The 22,205-nt window shown below is 39.7% G+C and overlaps 1 protein-coding gene and 1 non-coding gene across 3 annotated transcripts in view; both read right to left on the bottom strand.

The window, feature by feature from the left end:
* Positions 1-22,205, bottom strand: part of HSDL2 (hydroxysteroid dehydrogenase like 2) — a 47,332-nt gene that overhangs the window by 15,833 nt on the left and 9,294 nt on the right. For both annotated transcript variants that reach the window (XM_037494142.2, XM_054689613.1), the window contains exons 2-8: positions 20,970-21,133; positions 19,342-19,440; positions 14,691-14,805; positions 10,659-10,762; positions 9,578-9,676; positions 8,944-9,138; positions 6,040-6,111 (exon numbers count right to left, since the gene is read on the bottom strand). In XM_037494142.2, coding sequence (XP_037350039.1) covers positions 6,040-6,111; positions 8,944-9,138; positions 9,578-9,676; positions 10,659-10,762; positions 14,691-14,805; positions 19,342-19,440; positions 20,970-21,133 — 848 coding nt within the window. The remainder of the gene's footprint in view (positions 1-6,039; positions 6,112-8,943; positions 9,139-9,577; positions 9,677-10,658; positions 10,763-14,690; positions 14,806-19,341; positions 19,441-20,969; positions 21,134-22,205) is intronic.
* Positions 18,213-18,345, bottom strand: LOC119233163 (small nucleolar RNA SNORA41). The gene has a single exon (XR_005122314.1). It is a non-coding gene; the product is annotated as a small nucleolar RNA SNORA41 (small nucleolar RNA).

Raw genomic sequence — 22,205 nt, 5'->3', positions numbered from 1 at the left:
CTGGTTCAAGCAGAGGCTGCTCAAAGCAGAGAGTGTCAAGACACAGGCTTCCCTCTGGTTTCCACAGGCAGGAAACACACAGGAATATACTAGTTACATGTCAGGGAACTAAGTTTGTCAATGGAGATCCTCCCTTACTAGTAGGTGATTACTCCAGTGATTTGTCTATGAGGATACATCGTGGATACTACCTAAGTGCTATGGAGATAACAGCAAAAATGTCAGCACGACCTTGTCCAACAGTAAACTAAGTTATTTGTCCCCTGGAATTTTTCGATGGTGCATGATGACTTTACATAAGAGAATAAAAATTCAGGAAACAAAAAAAAGCAATCAGTAATATATTTGAAAGGTCCCGTCAGTAAACTACAAATATGTAAGCTTTTATGAGAAACAGACACTCAGAGCATTTCAAAACTTAAAAAAAAAAAAAAAGACATATGGTCAGCAGCCCCTGTCAGAGCCTCTCCCAACTTCATATTACATCAATATAACTAAAACAAAAGACCAATACTAAACATGAACATCTAGACAACATCCAATATACTGTCAGATCCAGGAAGAAATGTTCAGTGATTCCAGGGCAGATGGAATCAGCCTAAGAAATGCCGGGTGGCCTGTGCTTTGCCTCAATGATAGATATGAGAGGTGAGCTTTACTCACCAAAACAAAGAAGAAAGCTCTCACATTCTTCAACCACCAGATCAGATTCTGGGTTTGTACCAACTAGAAGTCTGGGGTCTGTTCCTCTGTTCCACCATGCAGCTTTTCAAGAACGCCTCTACCTCTCAGATCCAGTTTCTAAGTACCTTCTTCCCAAATAACAGAAAAGCAGGCAGTAGGGGGAGCCGTGTTGATAGTCTGTCCACGGAAGTCAGTGCCCTAAAACCTGACAGATAAAGATGCAGAGGGGAAGAACTTGGAGCCCAGCAAACCAGGGCAAGTAGCTTTTAAGCAGAGGCAGTAAAAGAAAGGCCCTGTCTGCAGCTCTTCCTGCCTGCTTGTGTCTATGCAAGCAAGTATCTTTTACTCTTCTGCCCCTTTTCTAATAAACCTGTTCTTTAAAAGAAAAAAAAAAGTCCCTGTCACCCTTACATACTGGCACTAGCTGGTAATAATAATGACAGCTCTGAGAAAGGATTTCCACCAATGGACAGGGATGGAAGCAAAAGCAACATGAACATCCCTGTCAAATGACTAACAAGGGCTCTAGAGATGTCTCCTAAATGAGGGGTGAGTTAACAGGAGTAAAAAAGTCACCTGATGCTTATGAAAAAAGCAATGTAGGGTCTCCCTGGTGGTGCAAGGGATTAAGATGCAACCTATGAAGCTGTCCGCAGCCACTGCAGCACGAGTTCAATCCCAGGCCTGCCAGGGAGCTACCCACGTGGCACAGCAGACCTCTCCTGACTCTCCTGCTGCTCCACTCAGCAGTTTATTTCAGTCAATCTCTCTGTTCTATTCTCCACTCTGTCTCTGGTGAATCCTCTCACCACCCACACCTCCAGCCTGTACCCCAGTTCCTGTATGCATAAATAAATAAATCTTTAAAGGAAAAAAAAAAAAGAAAAAAGCAATGTAGTCCCAAGGTTATTCTAAGAATTTAAGTCCATCTCTAAAAATAATTCTTTATGACACAAGATTTCCTTCACAAGAAAACTACAAGAAATAGGGGCAGAAAGTCATGTATAAATAGCTGAGATGAAAAGGAAATGGGAAACATCAGAAACTAAAATTACAACAGCAAAATTAAAATAAACACTAGAGGCAATATGGAACAGAGATGCAAGTGTAGAAAATCTTTTCAATAAGACAGATTACAAATGAAAAGGTCTCCCAGAATGCAGATGAAAAGAACAAAAAAAAATGGGCCAATAAGATGGTGATAACTATAGGGCATAAAAAAATTAGTTGACAGTACTTCTTTTATCATGAGAAAAAAAGCATTAATTTGAAATTATGTACACATACATTATACAATTACATATACATTATGTAAAACACATATATATATACACACACACACACGCATCTGTCCCGACACCATTGACTGAAATACCAAATACCAGAAAAGGTACAATCAACCTGTTAACTGCAGTGGTTGCAAATAGAAAGCTAAGTCTCTTCCTCTTTAGAAACGAGGGACAGGGCCTCCCTGATGGCCTAGGGGTTAAGTCTCAGCACTATCACTGCTATGGCCTGAGTTTGATCCTCAGCCAGGGAGCTAACCCACATATGATGCAGCAAGACTTCCTGTCTTGCCCACTGCTCCCCTTAGCAGTGTATTTCTTTTTTTTTTAAAGATTTATTTTATTTATTTATTTTTTTAGATTTATTTATTTATACATACAGGAATTGGGATACAGGCCAGAGCTGTGGGGTGGGGGGGTGTGTAAGAGAATTCACCAAAGACAGAGTGGGGAGCAGAACAGGCAGAGCCACTGAAATACACTGCTGAGGGGAGCGGCAGGTAAGTCAGGAGAGGTCTGCTGTGCTATGTGGGCAGCTCCCTGGCTGGGGACTGAATTCATGCTGCAGTGGCTGCAGCTAGCTTCATAGTGTTGCATCTTAACCCCTTGCACAACCAAGGAGGCCCCCTTAGCAGTGTATTTCAGTAGATCTGCCTTGTTCTGCTTCCCACTTTGTCTCTGGTGAATCCTCTCTCTCACACACACCCAGCACCTCTGGCCTACACCACAGTTCTTCTACACACACCAAAAAAAAAAAAAAAAAAAAGAAGAGAAACAAACACTGAACTCTGAGAGGTAAACTGTGAAGTCAATATATAATAGATCTAAATATGGAGATGAAAAATCAAATGAAAGAGATAAGTTGGATCCCAGGCAGATATACTTGGCTATTACCTGTGTGAACATATTCATCTACAGAAAATGCCAAGTAGAACTGCAGTTAACTGAACCAGGGAGAATAGGGAAAAGAGAGCTATGGAAGTAAATGTTCCCTCCCTATTATATGAGAAAGGAATTTGATAACATGACCTCAAGGATGAGAGGATCCCTCATGTGAAGATGGATATAGGGATCATATTAATACACCTGACATATTCTGATACCATAAGCAAAACCATTTCTATCAAAGCCTGATGCCAATAAACATTTGTCTTATATTTTACTTATCTAACCCTCTTGTTCTGATTCCATGGTCATGAAACAACCCTCTGATTATGATTCTGCTTCCTACTTAATTATGCCCAAGGGAGAAAATAGGCTGATCACAGCAGCTACATATTTAGTCTGTGAGATGGCAACTCCTCATTATAAATTAATAACTTAGATTAATGGGAGAGAAATATGCTAATTTAAGGACCTTATGTATTCAGGTATTAGGAAAGCAATTTAAGTTTACAGGTTAAGGATACAGGCTTTGGAATCAGAGAATGAGTTTAAATCCTGGCTCTGCCACTTGCCTACTGTGTGATTTCAGACATAACAGGAAGATAATACCTGTCTTGTAGGATTGTAAGTATTAAATGAGACCAGGTATGCAATGTACTTAGCACAGCAATGGGCACATTAAGAGATATCCAATAAATACTTGTTGAAAAACAAAATGGGGCCTCCCTGGTGGTGCAAGGGGTTAAGATACAACCTATGAAGCAATCCGCAGCCCCTGCAGCACGAGTTTGATCCCTGGCCAGGGAGCAACCCACATGGCACAGTAGACCTCTCCTGACTCGCCTGCTGCTCCCCTCAGCAGGGTATTTCAGTCAATCTGCCTGCTCTGTTCCCCACTCTATTTCTGGTGGATCCTCCCATCCTCCATGCCTCTGGCCTGTACCCCAGTTCTTGTATGCATAAATAAAATCTTTAAAAAAAAAAAAAGAAAAAGAAAATGAATATATGTGATCAATAAGTGATTCTTATTATTTAAATGTGGCATTTAAATAATCTCAGTCCACATATATCTTTCTCCAAAAGATAGATGCAATCTTCGGATGCTGGGCAAAGACCAGGATTTTAGATTTACCTAATTTGGAGAAGCTATCTAATTAATTTCTCCCATCTTGTAAGAGGATTTTTTAGAAAGAGACTGACAACCCTGTTTTAAAATGGATACATCCATGTAACAACCAAATCAAAGAGCTAAATTTATATATATATTTTTTTAAGATTTATTTATTTGTTTTATACAAGAACTGGGGTATAGATCAGAAGCACAGGAGGGTGAGAGAATTCACCAGAGCCAGAGCAGAGAGCAGAACAGGCAGACGGACCAAAGACACTGCTGAGGGGAGCAGCAGGAGAGGCAGGAGTGGTCTGCTGTGCCATGTGGGGTTCTCCCTGGCCGGCAGGAAATCAAACCGGTGCTGCAGAGGCTGCGGACAGCTTTGCAGTACAGCACTCAACCTCTGTGCCACCAGGGAGGACCCTAAATTTATATTTAAAACTTTAATTTTGGGGCCTCTCTGGTGGCACAAGGGGTTAAGACACAACCTATGAAGCTATCCTCAGCCACTGCAGCACTTTGATCCCCGGCCAGCGAGCTACCCACATGGCACAGCAGACCTCTCTTGACTCGCCCACTGCTCCCCTAAGTATTGTATTTCAATCAATCTGCCTGTTTTGTTCCTGTGTTTCTGGTGAATCCTCTCACCCCTCCCCCGCACCTCTGGTCTGCACCCCACCTCCGGTATACATAAAAATAAATAAATCTTTAAAAAAAAATAAAGGTAGAAAAGATTAAGATTAAGCCAATAATAAGGTTTGACACTAAAACACACTGTAGTAAGGTTCCATAGGCTTGCTAAAGGTTATAGGGAATTTGTTCCTAAACTTCCTAACAGCCATCTAAAGATTATATGATCACTTAGGAGATTCAGAGTTTGTAAGATAAAAATAAGGGGAGGGCCCAGAAACAGTACAGACATTCTTGTAAATGCAGGAGAAAAATTCTTCTCATGGGTATTCATTGAAGAGGCTTTCATCTGTCAGCAAGCTAGTAGCATAATGCCAGAATACAAGGACTAAATGTTGGACCAATTCAAGGTGGGTGTAACTTCCAAATTATAAAAACAAAACAAAGTAAAACCAAAACCTCCTTTGAAATTAATCTCACTCATGCAGTAGTCACAGCCCACAAACTTTAAGAATGGAGATGTGGGGGCCTCCCCGGTGGCGCAGCGGTTGAGCGCTGGGTTGCGAAGCTGCCCGCGGCCTCTGCGGCGCCAGTTCCATCCCCGGCTGCTCCCCGGCCACCGGAGGAGGGCCCCACATGGCGCGCAGACCTCTCCTGCCGCCCGCTGCTCCCCTCAGCAGTGTGCTTCGGTCCTTCTGCCTGCTCTGCTCCCCGCTCTGGCTCTGGTGAATTCTCTCACCCTCCCGCGCTTCTGACTGTACCCAGTGCATGCATAAACAAAAACAAACAAATAAAGAAAGAAAGAAAACATGCCTCTATATATAAAAAAAAAAAAAAAAAAAGAATGGAGATGTGTGCAGTAGTCACAGCCCACAAACTTTAAGAATGGAGATGAATACACTTGGATTTCCTCAAAATAAAGTAACACATCAACAACACATCAACATAAACACAAGATCTGAAAACGTACAGACTGCACAAATGGAACAAAAGAAAACCTGATAAAGGTTTTTATTCAGACAACTTTTAAACATTAAGAACTTTTTACTAGTGGGGGGGGGGGAACAGACTTTGCTAGAGTTAATAACTAAGATTCACATTACTTGCTTATTAGTTTAAATTACCAAATGGGGCCTCCCTGGTGGCACAAGGGGTTGTCTCAGCAGTACAAAGTTATGGCAGCTTTGCGCAGTAGACCTCTCCTATCTCGCCCACTGCTCTCAGCAGTGTATTTTAGTAGATCTACCTGTTCTGCTCCTCACTCAGTGAATCCTTTGGTGAATCCTCTCACCTCTCCAAACCTCTGGCCTTCAGCCCAGCTGTTGTCTCCATAAATAAAATAAATAAATTACCAAATGGTTTAAAAGCACAAAACAGAAATGTCCAGTTCTATCTTTTGGGAGAAATCATATTTTCCTACGTAAAATATGATCTGTATCTTACCAGATGAGTCCATTTTCTTGGTAATTGCATCTGGATATTCATCTAAGAAGAAATCTGGTAATAGCGGATGGCCTGAAAAATTGATCCCAAAAATAATCAGGTTAATATAAGACCTTTACTATATTGATTTTAACAACTGTTTAATAAGCATTGTATTTTCAATGACCATTCATTCTTGTGTAATGGAAAAGACCACCCATGAACTGTCACAAGACTTGACCTTCATCAAGCTACTTTTCCCAGAACCCAGTTATCCCTATGGCAAGTTTCATCTCTAAGATCCAACTGAAAAGTTCCCTTTATGTTAAGCTCTTCCTGGAGCCTTTACTTTTCTCATTTTTCTAAGAAACTGTTCTCTCCTACATCATGTCAAAGTGCTTAGGTCTCATTTCTTACCTGGCTCCCTGAGAGAAGGGGATTCCTCATTAAGGATTAAGGACTTGCTTCCCATCTGTCTCTATTTTTCCCTTTCAGAAGATTAAAAATACTGGAGGGCTTGAAAGCACTACTCTTCGTTATATCCTAACACTTCCAATAGCATCTATTCATATTAAGTTCTCAACACTTGATAGGAGTTTTAATTTAAATTAAACACTGTCTTTAAAATCTAAAGTGATAACTACACTGTACCAGGACCCACAAGTCCTGGGTCTGGTTTAGATTCTGCCACTTATTAGCTGTCTGCTCTTGGGCAAAGGCTTAATTAATCTCCTTCAGCCTGTCTTTCTACTGTAAATATTAATCACTGAATACTGTGACTGTACCATATGCCAGGCACTGCGCCAAGCACATTTGACACATTATTACATTTAGCTCTTACAAAAAGCCTGTGTGGAAAATATTATTCTCTTAATTTTGCCAAAAAGGAAAAGGAGGCTCAGAGAAAGTAGGTAATGTGCCTAAAGTCACAAGCTAGTGAGCAGCCGACTTGTAATCTGAACTTGGGTTGTCTTCTTTCAAACGCCATTCTTTTTCTTTTTTTTAAATATTTGTTTATTTGTTTGTTTGTTTATTTATACATACATACATACATACAAGCACTGAGTACAGTCAGAAGTGCGGGAGGGTGAGAGAATTCACCAGAGCCAGAGCAGGGAGCAGAGCAGGCAGAAGGACCGATGTACACTGCTGAGGGGAGCAGCGGGCGGCAGAGGTCTGCGCGCCATGCGGGACCCTCCTTCAGTGGCCAGGGAACAGCCAGGGATCGAACCGGCACCGCAGAGGCTGCGGGCAGCTTCGCAACTGTTTCTCCCATCACAGGAATGCCATGAAGGTTAAATAGAGAATGTACATTAATGTGCTTTGTAAAACTATAAAGAGCTATTTAATTCAGTTCACTTTAGATTGAAGAGATGGGGGCCTCCCTGGTGGCACAAGGGGTTAAGACACAATCTATGAAGCTATCTGCAGCCACTGCAGCACTAGTTCGATCCCTGGCCAGGGAGATAACCTCAAGGCGCAGCAGACCTCTCCTGTCTCGCCCACTGCTCCCCTCAGCAGTGTATTTCAGTCAATTTGCCTATTCTATTCCCCACTCTGTCTCTGGTGAGTTTTCTCACCCCCCACACCTCTGGCCTATACCCCAGTTCTTGTATGTATAAATAAATAAATCTTTAAAAAAAATAAATTGAAGAGATGAACAGGGATGATACAAATACAAATGTGGTTTCTGTCACCTAGATGCTCAGCCTAATAAATACTCTGAAAGACATGCTTTAGTACAAATAAATACAACTTCAATTTATGGCTATCGTGTCTATTATTTAGTATGATCTTTTACATAATGTAAAATTGCATTATCATCACCTGCAATTTTATTTTATTTTTTTTTTTAGATTTATTTTTATACAAGAACTGGGGTACAGGCCAGAGGCACAGGTGAGTGAGAGGATTCACCAGATAGAGAGCAGGGAGCAGAACAGGCAGATGGACCAAAAGCACCACTGAGGGGAGCAGTGGGCGAGATAGGAAAGGTCTGCCACGCCATTTGGGTATCGCCCTGGCCTGCTGGGAATCGAAACCGTGCTGCAGAGGCTGCAGACAGCCCCACAGCGACTCGCTCAACCCTCTGTGCCACTGGGAAGGCCCCCCGACCTGCAATTTTAGAGAAGAACAGTAGTTTTTGAACAAGGGAGCCTTTTGAGAACTTTTCAAATCACTTTTGCACATAAGCCAGACTCCTCACTTACCTTCACCCTCTACCCTTAAGTTACTCAGAGACTGTACTTAAGAGACAAACATTTGAAAGGGTCTATAATCTTAAATTTTAAAGATTTTGTAAAACACCTACTACCATGCCATCTGTTACCATAACCTTCATCTTTTTAACTGTGTGATTTTTAAAGCCAAACTTAAAAACTAATTTTCAGGGCCTCCCTGGTGGCACAAGGGGTTGGACACCGCACTATGAAGCAGCCTCTGCAGCACGAGTTCGATCCCCGGCCAGCCAAGGAGCAATCCACATGGCTCAGCAGACCTCTCCTGACTTCCACCTGCTGCTCCCCTCAGCAGTGTATTTCAGTCATTCCTCCTGTTCTGCTCCCTACTCTGTCTCTGGTGAATCCTCTCACCCCCGACACCTCTGGCCTTGTACCCCAGTTCTTATATGCATAAATAAATAAATCTTTAAAAAAAAAAACTAATTTTCATTTTTTGGTTTCAAGATTTGGAAATACTTGCTGATGTGACCATCTATATCTGCGTATCATTTCAAAAGCCCTCAACTCCTATTTTTCCTTTCTCTCCTTTTAAATTTTTGTCAGTGAGTTTTTCCCTTCATTGGGAGGGCAGATTTAAAAGAACATACCAATTTTAAAACCACACAAAACGCACACAAGACAGATGTGTGTTTATTGCGGAAAATATGGGAAAACATTGTCACTACTTTAAAACTGTAGGCATTACCTGGTTTAATTGCATAGATGTCAAAATTTTTTATTCCTTCTTCTTTTAAGATATTTTCATCAATAATAAAATTGCCAGTAAAACTTTTTGGCTTTTTGAAAATTGAATATGCAGCATCGGCAATGATATCAACTTTTCTACATTGGCTTTCAACACCAGATCCTCCTAGCATATCCATTGCAGCAGTGTGTATGGCTGGAGAGAAAACAAACACACACGTAACTCCAAATCAAATATTACAATAACAGTAACAAGCAAGCACAGCTTATCTCTAGTTCTCAGGGACTAAAAACAAGATCGAAAGAGCTTAAGGAATTTGCCTAATGTTCTACACACACAACAGAGCAGAAAACACCTGTTTTTTAAACTATACAACAATGCTTGATATAAAACTCCTTCCTGGACTTATAGCAAGATTCAATCAGATTTCTTAATTAGAATGCTCAGAATTGCTTACTATTTTGGAAAGTCAAAAATGCCAACTGACAGAATGAGGATATCTTTGACAGTCTACTCATTCCTACCCACACCCAACATTCCTACCCCACCCAACACACCCAACACACCACAGCAATTCAAAACTGACACAGACAATAAATGAGAATCCAACAAATGAATTTTTTTAAGTACACACCTGTTTTAGGCCATAATGCATTGACTGCAATTTCACCTTTAAATTCTTCTGCCATTCCAAGCACACACATAGACATACCATACTTAGCAATGGTGTAAGCTGAAAGAAACCGCAAAAAAATTAATTTAATTCAAGAACAAATGAATTTGTGAGTATAAATAACCAATTTCTCTCTATTACTATTTCCTCCCTGATGTATTTTTTCAGATTTCTTTAATACTAAAAACAAAACAACTTTTTTCAAAACAATTTTTTAGTGGACTTTTTTAAAAAGAACAGTTTTTATGGAAGTAGCTGAACAGGAATGAGCTAGTTTAATATATTTCCATCCTAATATTTAAGTAAAGGAAACGAGAGTAATAAATTTCATTTCTCTTAATGTTATGGCAGATGTTACATTAATCTATATTTTCTTTATATAGATTTAATTTATATTTAACATAGACTTAGTCTATATTTTTCTTCATAAAGAATAAAGTGACCATTTAAAGAGAAACTACTGCTAGGTTGCAAATTTGTTTAACCTAGTCAATTGTAAAGAATTTTCAGTTTTTCTTTGTGGGGTCCTATTCCAAGCACCTTTCCAAATTTTAGTGAATTATGGTGAAATAAGGACTATCTGATACAACTATTTTAAAGCACTTTCACATAAATCTTGTTAGTATATCCACTTTAAGTCAATCATTAGTTAACTGTAAAGGTAAAATATTTCATGGATAATTTTTAACCAATTTTATTGAAGAATAAATTGCATACAATAACACACCCATTGGAACTTAAGAAGTTTTTTGGAATGATGGAAGTCTGTATCTTGATTTGGATGTTGGTTATACAGGAATATATATTTGTCAAAACTCATCAACCTGAACCATTAAGAGCTGTGCATTTTATTGAATATAAATTATACCTCAATTTTAAAAATTCCAGAAAAAAGATTAAGAATCTACTTTCTAAATTATTACTGGGATTCTGTGTATAAAATGAAATGTTGAATACTATTTTCAAAATGTGATTACATCACACACTGATTTAATACAAAACAAATTAACTAAACAAACCATCCCCTCCTCATACCACCTACCACAATGTTGTTTGAACCACAGTGGATTTAGGTTCAGAGGTGGACTGAGATTGAGGATATGGGCAATTTTACTCTTTTTCAAATAAGGAATACAAGCTTTAGATCTGAAAGTAAAAGAAAAGAAAAGTTAATAGCATTCTAACAATGTTACTTTTTAAGGTGGTATTTTAAACTACTTCTACAGAGGAGTTAAACTTGGCTAGTAATCTGTAGGGGGTTATTGTTTCTTTTTATTTTTCTAGAATGAAGGAAAAGCAACTAATTTTCATCCTTTGAACCTTTGCTTAATGGCCTCAATATGATCTGCTTGAGGAAAACTATCAAATCCTTGACACATTAGCCTTACACCCAAATGATATTATCCTCAACTACAACCTCTCTCCCTCTCTCTCTCTTTCTCTCTCTACAGCAAACAGTTAATGTACTTTTCAGCCAACACAGCCAGCACTGTTTAAAGAACATGAGTATGTTCAAGGTGGACAGACCTGGGTCTGTCCTTCCTTCTGTCCCTTCATTGTGTGATCTTGGACAAAATATATAGCATTCTAATTCTCACTATTATCATCTGTAAATGTTAGTAATACCTAGTATCATCTAGGAATAACTAGGGATTAAAATGAGATGATATAAATGAGGTACTTAAAAGAGCGCATATGCTAAGCATGAAATAAACCATTGCATCATTATTATTACATGTGCTGAATTATTTCATCTTAGTAGGTACAGTTCCTACTCTGCTGGAACTGTAATTTAACAGCCTATCTCCCAATACATTCCCAGATTTAATTTAGACCAATATACAATGCAATATGCCTTTGGAAACAACATTTATTTTTATTTCTTTTCGAAAAAGAACAGTTCATAAAGATAGGCAATTTATTTTACAAAAGGCTCAGGTGCAATATTTTTAAGTTTTTAATTATGAAGCTATAACATGTAGTAGATTGATAACATATAATTTACTAATGTAATGGCTTTATTTTAGTTTCACTCCACATTCAATAACTTCTAGGGCTATGAACTAGTCAGTTCTTTCAAGTCAGGTTTGTTTTTTTTTAACTAACAAATGTACAACATTCTTCCTATAATCTGCAACATCTTTTCAAGTTTATAAACCAAATGCAGTCAGTATCACTACAGTTTCCAGTACACACTCAGCAAACAAAAAAGATAAACTCATGCTATTTGCAGCAACATGGATGGAGCTGGAAGGGATTACTACTGAATTTTTATCAGCATTTAACATGTTACAAACACATTAATAATATGGAGTGTATATATACATATATATATATTTTCAAATACAAGTTAAAATGGAAATGTTTCATTGTAAGTTTCCCTTTTATAACATATACCCTTCACAGGGGGCCAAAACCCTAATACTTTTTCTTTGGTTCAATGACAGGTCTTTGATTTGGCAGTGCAATCTGCATTCAGTTGGAGTAATACTTAGCTATTCATATATGTAGGCACTTTCAACAGTTGTTGCTAAAAAGGGGGCATTTACTTTTAGGGTACCTATTTATGGGATAATTGGAGATCTGTTTCCCAACATACTCACACTTAGTGTTTAGTACTTGAGTGTCTTACAGCATAGATATTCTATTTGCACTTCTTCATAGAACTGACATTAGTTTATTTTCCTATAGTTTAAAATAGGGATTTTTTTTTCTGTATTGTTTTGAATTTGAGCTTCAAATCTACAATTGTAGGAATGTAGTTTAGGCCATCGCTTTCACTTCTGGATAATGACCTCAGCATAGGAAAGTGGACGAAACTTTTCTGACCAAATGGGTTTTCCAAAGCACAATTTCACAAAGAATGAGCAAGAGAATCACACATCTGTGTTTATGTTATGTCATAATGTCATCGAGAAAGACCAAGTCCTTGATCCAATCTTTGTTTTGGAACTGAGTCAGGAATTTCCTTTTGAGTGGCAAAAAAAAGTTGCTTTCTTTCATCTTAAAAACAAACTCTTCAGTAATATGCTGTGGCCACCCAAGTTTTTCATTAGGATCATGTTTGTATTAAATATGAATAAAGCACTGAAATGTCTACGGTTCAACTCATATAAGTATATTTAGAATTAGTCTGTTTATAACTTTTTTACCCACAGCAATTCCTAATGAATAATACAATGAACAAATCTGATTTCTGCACCCTTGCAAAATATTTCTAGAGAAGTTTCAAGTAAACACTGACAGTCACAGCAGCACTGTCTATAGTTGCGGTTAATTTTGACAAATCTATATTAAACTTTCTAAGATAATTCTCAATACTTAACAGATTATTTTCAGATGTTCATTTCATGGGTACTCAATCTAAAAACTTCTTAATCACATAAAAATTCTCCTGACACCATAAGGTGGGTGGAATATTTATATGCAAGACTTCATCATCAACAATAGAAATTGACACAAATGATTTAAGTTTTTGACACAATGTGCCCTTCTGAGCCTTAATTCAACATGATGAGCAAGAATATTCCTAGTTAGGGTTATATTTCAAATATTTGTTTGAATAAGTTTTTGCATTCAATCCAAAATCTTTCATAAAGTTATCAACTATAAAAGATTTTTTCATGTAACACACAACTGCAACACACAGTAGCAGTGGTTATTATATTTGAAAATAAGCACAAATGCTATTAAAATATGAGCCCTTTTTTCTAGTGAAGTTATTCATCATAATTTTTTCTCTACATTTGCCATAGTTCTTACTACAGCTTGATTTGACTACAGTTTCCATTCATCCTTCCATACTGAATTTATAGAAATATGGTCCACATCTACAAAGAAGTTCTCACTCATTTTATTTGAACATATGGCCCTCTTGGTATATGACTAATTTTCTTACTTCAGATATAGACCTGGGTAAGAGAAATATTTTACTACCCTCTTAAATATAAAAACAACAGTGAAAGCACAAGGATGAATAGCAACTTTTTAACCTTCCATCAGCATCCAGAAGATAAGAGAGCTCACATGCCATCTAATGAGACAGCAGATACTTCAGACACCGGCTATGGCAGGTAATTGTTTCAATGTGGGAATTCGGTCTTGGTAGCTTACTCTGCAATATCTCAGGACCAGAAATATGAATTTTTTTAAAATCTTCAAATTTTTTAATGTAGGCAGCTAGTGAAATTTTTAATGTAGGTAACTAATGAAAACAAATGTTCACACTGTCAGGGCAAAATTTTGCTGACCCAATAAAACATGTCTGAAATCAAAGTTCAGGACTAACTTATCAAATTTTACATTTAACCTTCATGACCAATCCTATGACATCCAGCTTGACCATTCCTCATTTTACAAATGAGGAAACTGAATCTGCAAGAGGTGAAGCTATCTGAACAATGTTCTGAGATAGCAAGTCATGAAAGGTGGGGTAGGATTTGAACCCTCCTCAAAGTAGCTTGACTATAAATCCCACAGTGCTACCATGTATCTTATGCACACATAAGGCAGACCAATAAGTTCTATGTTGACTTGTTGTTATGTCCAAATGAAAAATGCTTGAACCTGACGGCAAATAAACTGATAAACCAACAGACAGATAAACAAAAAGGTACACCATCTGATCAATCCAGAACAGATCAGGACTAAGTTTGCTTTCATTGTGTCTTCTACGTTTCTCCTGACATCACTCAAAAGAACATCAGCCTTTTGTTGGTTATATTAAAATGTGATTCATAATGAGCTTCTATTATATCTGTAACTAAAACCCAAAGTGTTTTTCAGAGGAAGGAGAGACTATTGTTGGCTCAAGTAATCAGAAAACTTGGTATGTATATATGTATTTATTCATGCAAATGTTTAAATGCTTGAGCTACAGTCTATTAGATTCACAGAGAAAAGGAACTCTGAATTAAACTATATATTTAAAATACTGTCTACTGACTTGGAGCACATTTAGAACTTTTGAAGAACTGAATAGATTTTAAGCTGTGTTGCCAAACTGGTTCAAATGTGTTTACAACTTGTTCTCAGAACACACTGCAAAGCTCTTCCCCACGTTTCTTTAACTTACGTAAGGTAGGTGCCTCTGGTGTTGACATTCATCATCAAATCCACTCTCTTTGTAGGTGTTTCCAATGTGTTGGTCAAGCTAATGGCACTGGCATTATTCACCAAAATATCAATTCCTGTTTTCAAATAAATGTTAAACTTTATTTTTAAAAAAGTAAAAGCATTTACTGGATATAGGTGAACCCTAAGCAGACGCACAAATACTTCTTTTACATAATGATTGACCAATACACCAATGCAAGACTCAGTAGCTGTGTCAAAGCAGCACCCAAATGACTTTCACTGTACAATGAAGATGGTTAATCACCAGAGCATCCCGTGAAGCTATAAGGAAGCTTAAGTCTTTAGGGGCTTGGAGTCCCTATCCTTTCATTCTATTACATCCTGGTCCTCCCTTCTCATTTCCAAGAGCCTAAGGTCACCTTCCTTAAAGTTTCCCCTCCTCTTAACCATCCTTCCAAAGTGTGCCACACATCCAAACAAACATGTTCCCCTTCCCCTCTACAGCCCTTGTTTAAATGAGAGTTCCTCTCTGGTTTCAGAAATTGCAAAAAGAAAAATAGATCTAGAGTTTGCTAGACCACATCGCCAAGACAAATCACCAAAAGGACACTCTACATAACATACTCTCCTTGGGCCCAAGAGGCAAGGAAGACAATAATCAGAGAAGGAGAAGCCAGGTAGAAGCGAAGCAAGGTCAGTGAGATGCTAGACTGATGGGTACATACACCTACCACTCATGTGGAATCCGCTTACTCGGGGATGCAGCCACCAAGAGCTGATCCAGTCAATGCTTTCCTTGGGCCAATCCATACTTCATTGACTTCACCTCTCTCACTGTGTGATTACCGGTGACAATTATGTTACCAGAGGAAACAACTGGTTTCAAAAGCAAAAAAGTAGCTAAGAAGCGCCTCTCTGGTGGTGCAGGGGTTAAAGTGTCAGCACTATCAAACTAACACCAGCCAATGCAGCATGAGTGTGATCCCCAGCCAGGGAGGTGACCCACATGGCCGAGCAGACTTCCTCTGCCTTGCCCGCTGCTCCCCTCAGCAGTGTATTTCAGTCAATCCGCCTGTTCTGTTCCCCACTCTGTCTCTGGCGAATCCTCTCAACACCACACCTCTGGTCTATACCCCAGTTCTTGTATGCATAAATAAATAAATCTTTAAAAAAAAAAAAGGAAGAAAGAACACAGATAATGAATAAAGGTCCACTAATGTGGCAAACTGTATTTGGCTTGTCAATGACAAAGAAAGGTATCCAAGTTAAGAGGCAGATCAAAATTTCTAAATTCAGATGGGGGGCTTCCCTGGTGGCACAGGCAGTTGAGTACCGCACCATGAAGCTGTCCACAGCCTCTGCAGCGTGGGTTAGATCCCGGTCGGCCGGCGAGAATCCCACATGGTGAAGCAGACCTCTCCTGTCTCGCCTGCTGCTCCCTTCAGCAGTGTATTTCGTCAGTCTGCCTGTTCTGTTCCCTGCTCTGTCTCTGGTGAATCCTCTCACCCTCCCGTGCATCTGGCCAATACCCCAGTTCTTGTATAAAAATAAATAAATCTTTAAAAAAAAAGTTTAAAATAAAGTTAAAAAAAGATAATAAAATAAAAATAAATAAATTCAGATGGGCCAAATTAAAATAGATCAGGGAACAACAGTAGGGCATGATACACAAAAGGCATGCATATGCCTGCTGCAGAAAAGAAAAAAAAAGGCAGTAAGGAATGTTTCTGTGGTTTATGAACTAGTATAATTTACTCAAGACCTGAAAAAACTCCAAAGATAACAGAAGACAAGGAGCTGGACCACATGGCACAGACACTTGAGAGCACAGTTCTGAAATCATCATCTTTTCAGGACTTTTGCTTCAGAATAATTCTCTAGCACAGAGAAATGTCAAGACAAAGGTCAACACTTCATTGAAAGACAGAATTAAAATACCTACAAAATTGCAAAACAGAAAGCCCTAAAGTGGCAATCAGAGTTTGGAACTAAAACCCAACAAAAATTAAAGGCTTGAGGCAGCACTCCTTCTACCCACCTGTGACTATGCAGGTGCTTCTTTTCACCAACTCTCTCCCTCCGCAGGGCAGCAGCTTCCCTGCCAGCCCGTGACCTGTACCATGCCAGGACTTCTCTTCACTGACCTCCCTCAGAAGAGGCCGCTCTCCTCAAGGCCGCCTGCCTGCAACCATGAAGGCCTCTCTTAGCAAACCTGTGCCATCCGGGGAAGCTCTTTCTGCCCGCTTGTGTCTATGCAAGTGTCTTTTACTATCCTATCCCTTTTCTAATAAACCTGCTCTTTAAATATCAAAATAAATAAATAAAGACTTGGGATCTGTATGAGAAAAGAACAGGGAAGAAACAAAGGGCTGGTCAAGAATCAACTCTTACAAATGTGGTGTCCATTGTTATTAGGACAGGGTAGCTGCTGACTGCTGAATCAAGATCACTCTTAATTCTGCGTTGTTACGCCAGTAAAGCATAAGTTAATGGATAAATGGAAAGCAAATAATTTAAATACATTAAAATGAATACCAAGGAGGAGAAAAGAAATCTTAGGAAAGACTTCAACATAGAGGCAACTCCATTGCCAATTTGTAAATTTAGCAAGAGGATAGAAGTGTTTCAGATGCCCCTCTCAACAACAGGTAGCAAAATGTATTGGAAGATTTTTCTCCCCATCTCCTTCCCTTGAATTTTTTGCTTGTTAATTCAAAGGAGAAGTGAATTTTAATTAAAGGGGACATTTAAGGATTAGCGGTAAAGAAAAGAGCATTGGAGGAGACTCAGGAAGGAGAGAAAAAGCTAAGAGGCAAAAAATTCAAGGTAAGGAGATGGAAGTAAACTATTTGGCTGATATAGGGAGTGTATGTAGAGGTACAGATGAAAGATGCAACCCCTTCAAAAATGTGTTGAGGTCAGAATTATTGAATCTGAATGCCAACCACTACATTGCACTTTCATAATAAATATCAAAAAGTCATCAAATGGGTGCCTCCCCTGGTGGCGCAGGTGGTTGAGCGCAGAGCTGTGAAGCTGTCTGCAGCCTCTGCAGTGCCGGTTTGATCCCAGCCAGACAGGGAGAATCCCACATGGCGCAGCAGACCTCTCCTGTCTTGGCTGCTGCTCCCCTCAGCAGTGTATTTCATTCGTCTGCCTGTTCTGTTCCCCACTCTGTCTCTGGTGAATCCTCTCACCCTCCCGTGCATCTGGCCTGTACCCGGGTTCTCGTATGCATGAATAAATAAATCTAAAAAAAAAAAAATTTAAAAAAAATCATCAAATGATGCTTGCATTAATTAGGGAGAGACAAGTAGATGGAATTTGGGGAAAGTACTCAGTTAGATATGTTATTGTCAATGTCCGAGCTACACTGGGTGGTAGATTTTGTTATATTAAAATAATTTTATTTGATGCAAATACTCAATTTTGTTTTTCCACCCTAGGCCAATACACTTAACAAATGATAATTTGTTTTGAAATGGACCATCTCCTTAACCAAACAAAACTATAAAATACACCTTGTTTGTCACAGATATGCCCACTTTCTGTTTTGCTAAGAAAGAGGTGTTTAATCTTATAACAGTTTCTTTCCCACAGAGGAATGCCACAACTGCCATCATAAGAACAGTTGCAGACCAGTAGCTGTGGAATAAAATAATTTTTAACAATTAAAAAAAATCATCAGATGGTTTTAAGCTGTTTCTATTTGAGCAAACAACTAATTTCTGGTTATACGCTGAAGACTCAGAACATTTTTTTTAATTAAAAATTAAAATTTCAGTCCTCCCCGGTGGCACAGCGGTTGAGTGCTGGGTTGTGAAGCTGCCCGCAGCCTCTGCAGCACCGGTTCAATCCCCGGCTGCTCCCTGGCCACCGGAGGAGGGTCCCACATGGCGCACAGACCTCTCCTGCCGCCCGCTGCTCTCTTCAGCAGTGTACTTCGGTCCTTCTGCCTGCTCTGCTCCCCGCTCTGGCTCTGGTGAATTCTCTCACCCTCCTGCGCTTCTGACTGTACCCAGTGCTTGCATAAATAAATAAAAATAAATCTTAAAAATAAATAAATAAATAAATAAAATTAAAATTTCAGGGCCTCCCTGGTGGCGCAGCAGGTTGAGCGTGGTGCTGTGGGGCTGTCCACAGCCTCTGCAGCACAGGTTCAATCCCAGCCAGCCAGGGAGATACCCACATGGCGTGGCAGACCTCTCCTGTCTTGCCTGCTGCTCCCCTCAGCAGTGTTTTCAGTCCGTCTGCCTGTTCTGCGCCCCGCTTTTCTCTGGTGAATTCTCTCACCCTCCCACGCCTCTGGCCTATACCCCAGTTCTTATATAAATAATAAAATCTTGGGCCTCCCAGGTGGCACAGTGGGTTGATTCCTGGCCAACCAAGGAGAAATCCACATGGCAGGGCAGACCTCTCCTGCCTCACCCACTGCTCCCCTCAGCAGTGTCTTCCATCCCTCTGACTGTTCTGCTCCCCGCTCTGTCTCTGGTGAATTCTCTCACTCTCCCACGCCTCTGACTGTACCCCAGTACTTGTAGAAATAAAAATAAATCTTAAAAAAAAAGATTTAAAAAAAAATCTTTAAAAAATTAAAATTAGTTATATTTTACCAATATTTAAGAATTACTGCAAAATTAGGGCACTACCTCCAAATTTCTCCACTGCTTGCTCCACTGCATTACTGATTTGTTGTTCATCTCTCACGTCGACAACACATGGCAAGGCCTTTCCTCCAGCTGCTTCTACTACAAAGGATAAATAAACAAACAAGCATTAAAGCATCCACTATCAAATCTTTCATTTTTGTATGAGTCAAAAGAAAAAAAAGTATCCTATTTTCAGAAAGTCAATATAAATAACTATGTCTTATAACTAACAGTGGCTTCAGCCTTTTGGAGAATGCCCTATGGGACAGAGAAACTAAAACATATCCAGCTTCAGAGCAGCTAGTGCAATTTTATTAAAAAGCAATGGAAGAGGGCCTCCCCGGTGGCGCAGCGGTTGAGCGCTGGGTTGCGAAGCTGCCCGCGGCCTCTGCGACGCCGGTTCGATCCCCGGCTGCTCCCCGGCCACCGGAGGAGGGTCCCACATGGCGCGCAGACCTCTCCTGCCGCCCGCTGCTCCCCTCAGCAGTGTACTTCGGTCCTTCTGCCTGCTCCCCGCTCTGGCTCTGGTGAATTCTCTCACCCTCCCGCGCTTCTGACTGTACCCAGTGCATGTATAAACAAAAACAAACAAACAAACAAATAAATAAATAAAACATGCCTCTAAAAAAATAAAATAAATTAAAAAAAAAAAAAAGCAATGGAAGAGGGCCTTCCTGGTGGCATAGGTGGTTGAGCGCCGCACTGTGAAGCTGTCTGTAGCCTCTGCAGCGCGGGTTGGATCCTGGCCAGCCAGCGAGAATCCCACATGGCTCAGCAGACCTCTCCTATCTCGCCCGCTGCTCCCCTCAGCAGTGTATTTCATTCAGTCTGCCTGTTCTGTTCCCCGCTCTGTCTCTGGTGAATCCTCTCACCCTCCCGCACATCTGACCTGTACCCCGGTTCTTGTATAAATAAATAAATCTTAAAAAAAAAAAAAAAAGCAATGGAATGTATTTTTAAAACTCATTATGGAAAATAAATAATTATAAAGAATAATGAACTACCATGAATCAATCCCATTTTTTCAATGATTGTTAATGCCTTGCCAGTCACTGTTTTAAATTATCTACCCCCCAATCCTGATACGTTCCTTGTTAGCATAGTTTAAACATCATCTCACTCAAAAATACTATACATGTAGTCCCCTAACATAACCACAATGCTATTTACATAATTAACAAAACAAGGACAATCAAATGAAGTCAAATTTTTGAACCTTGCGTCTAGTGCAAAGCCTTGAATGTTCTTAAGTACTTGTGAACTAAAGTATTAAAATAATGACTTGCAAATTGTGCAGAGGATAAAAACCATGGAAAGAGCAAAGTGTTCATATCATTCACCGCTCAGATTCTTTCCTCTCCACTTCCATTTCCCCATTTTCTGCTCCCATCCAAGATCCACTGCTCCCATGAGACCTGATTTTTAATAGGAGTCTCATATCACTCAAAATTGCTGAGAGAGAAAAAATAGTTCCAAATCACTAATCCAAGGGAACAAAATACTTCTTTAGCTAGATAAAATTATTTCTAGGGTAGCTTTCACATGGCTATAATTCAACCCTCCAGTAAATTCTCTATTTATTGAAAGCCCAGCGAGGACATTTCAGGAAATAGCAGTGTCACACTCACTTTCTTCAGCAGCAGTATAGATTGTGCCTGGAAGTTTGGGGTGCGCCTGGGTGGTCTTGGCAGCAATGACAATATTTGCTCCATCCTTTGCTGCTTTCAATGCAATAGCTTTGCCAATGCCTCGGCTTGCGCCTGTGATGAAAACTGTACATCCCGCTAGCTTCCTGCAACAGAACAGATGTGATCTTATTAGGAACCGCAAAGTTTTATTAACTTGTAATCAGGAATTCAGGCTCGTTTTCTCAATACATGTTCCCTCCTCTGTGAAATTTTCTCCTCCCATCTCATAGCTAACAACTCCAGTGCACTCCCACTGCACAATGATATTTTATGTATTACAACTGCAGTTGTTCTTTGGTAAACAAGATCTGTAGAAATGAGAAATCTTAAGGAGAAATGAAGAATTAAAAAAATAAACTATAGAAACCTGGATTTTTTCCTACAGAAAAAGAGTTAAAGCTTATTTTTGAGGCGTTAAGTCTCAGCACTATTCACCCTTACGGCCTGAGTTTGATTCCCAGCCAGAGAAGTGACCCACATGGCGCAGCAGACCTCTCCTGACTTGCCTGCTGCTCCCCTTAGCAGTGTACTTCAGTCAATCTGCCTGTTCTGTTCCCACTGTGTCTCTGGTGAACCCTCTCACTCACTCCCACCCCTGCACCTCTGGCCTACACCCCGGTTCTTGTATGCATAAATAAATAAATCTTTTAAGATAAATAAATAAATTGTGGTAAAGTTTGCACAACTCTGATTATACTAAGTCACTTAATTGTACACTTTATTTTTTTTAAGATTTATTTATGCATACAAGAATTGGGGTACAAGCCAGAGGTGTGCGGGGGTGGGGTGGGTGTGAGAGGATTTGCCAGAGACAAGAGTAGGGGGCAGAACAGGGAGATGTACTGAAATACACTGCTGAGGGGAGCAGCAGGCGAGACAGGGGTCTGCTGGGCCACGAGGGTCAGCTCCCTGGCCAGGGATCAAACTCATGCTGCAGTGGCTGCTGATAGCTTCATAGTACTCACACTTAACCCCTTGTGCCACCAAGGAGGCCCCTTAATTGTACACTTTAAATGTATGATTTGTGAGGTTGTGTGAATTACATTTCAATAAAGCTGTTACGCTAACAAACAAAACGATAAGGTTGGCAAAGAGCTCAGAATATTAATCAGATTCTCTCATCCAAATGTACTTAGGAAAGTTCTCTGTATACATTTATTCTTTGCATTTCCTCAT

This window comes from Talpa occidentalis, unplaced genomic scaffold (assembly GCF_014898055.3).
Source record: "Talpa occidentalis isolate TD23 unplaced genomic scaffold, MPIMG_talOcc4v2.1 talOcc4.7, whole genome shotgun sequence".
Lineage (NCBI taxonomy): Eukaryota > Metazoa > Chordata > Mammalia > Eulipotyphla > Talpidae > Talpa > Talpa occidentalis.
This window is presented reverse-complemented; position numbering and strand designations above follow the sequence as displayed.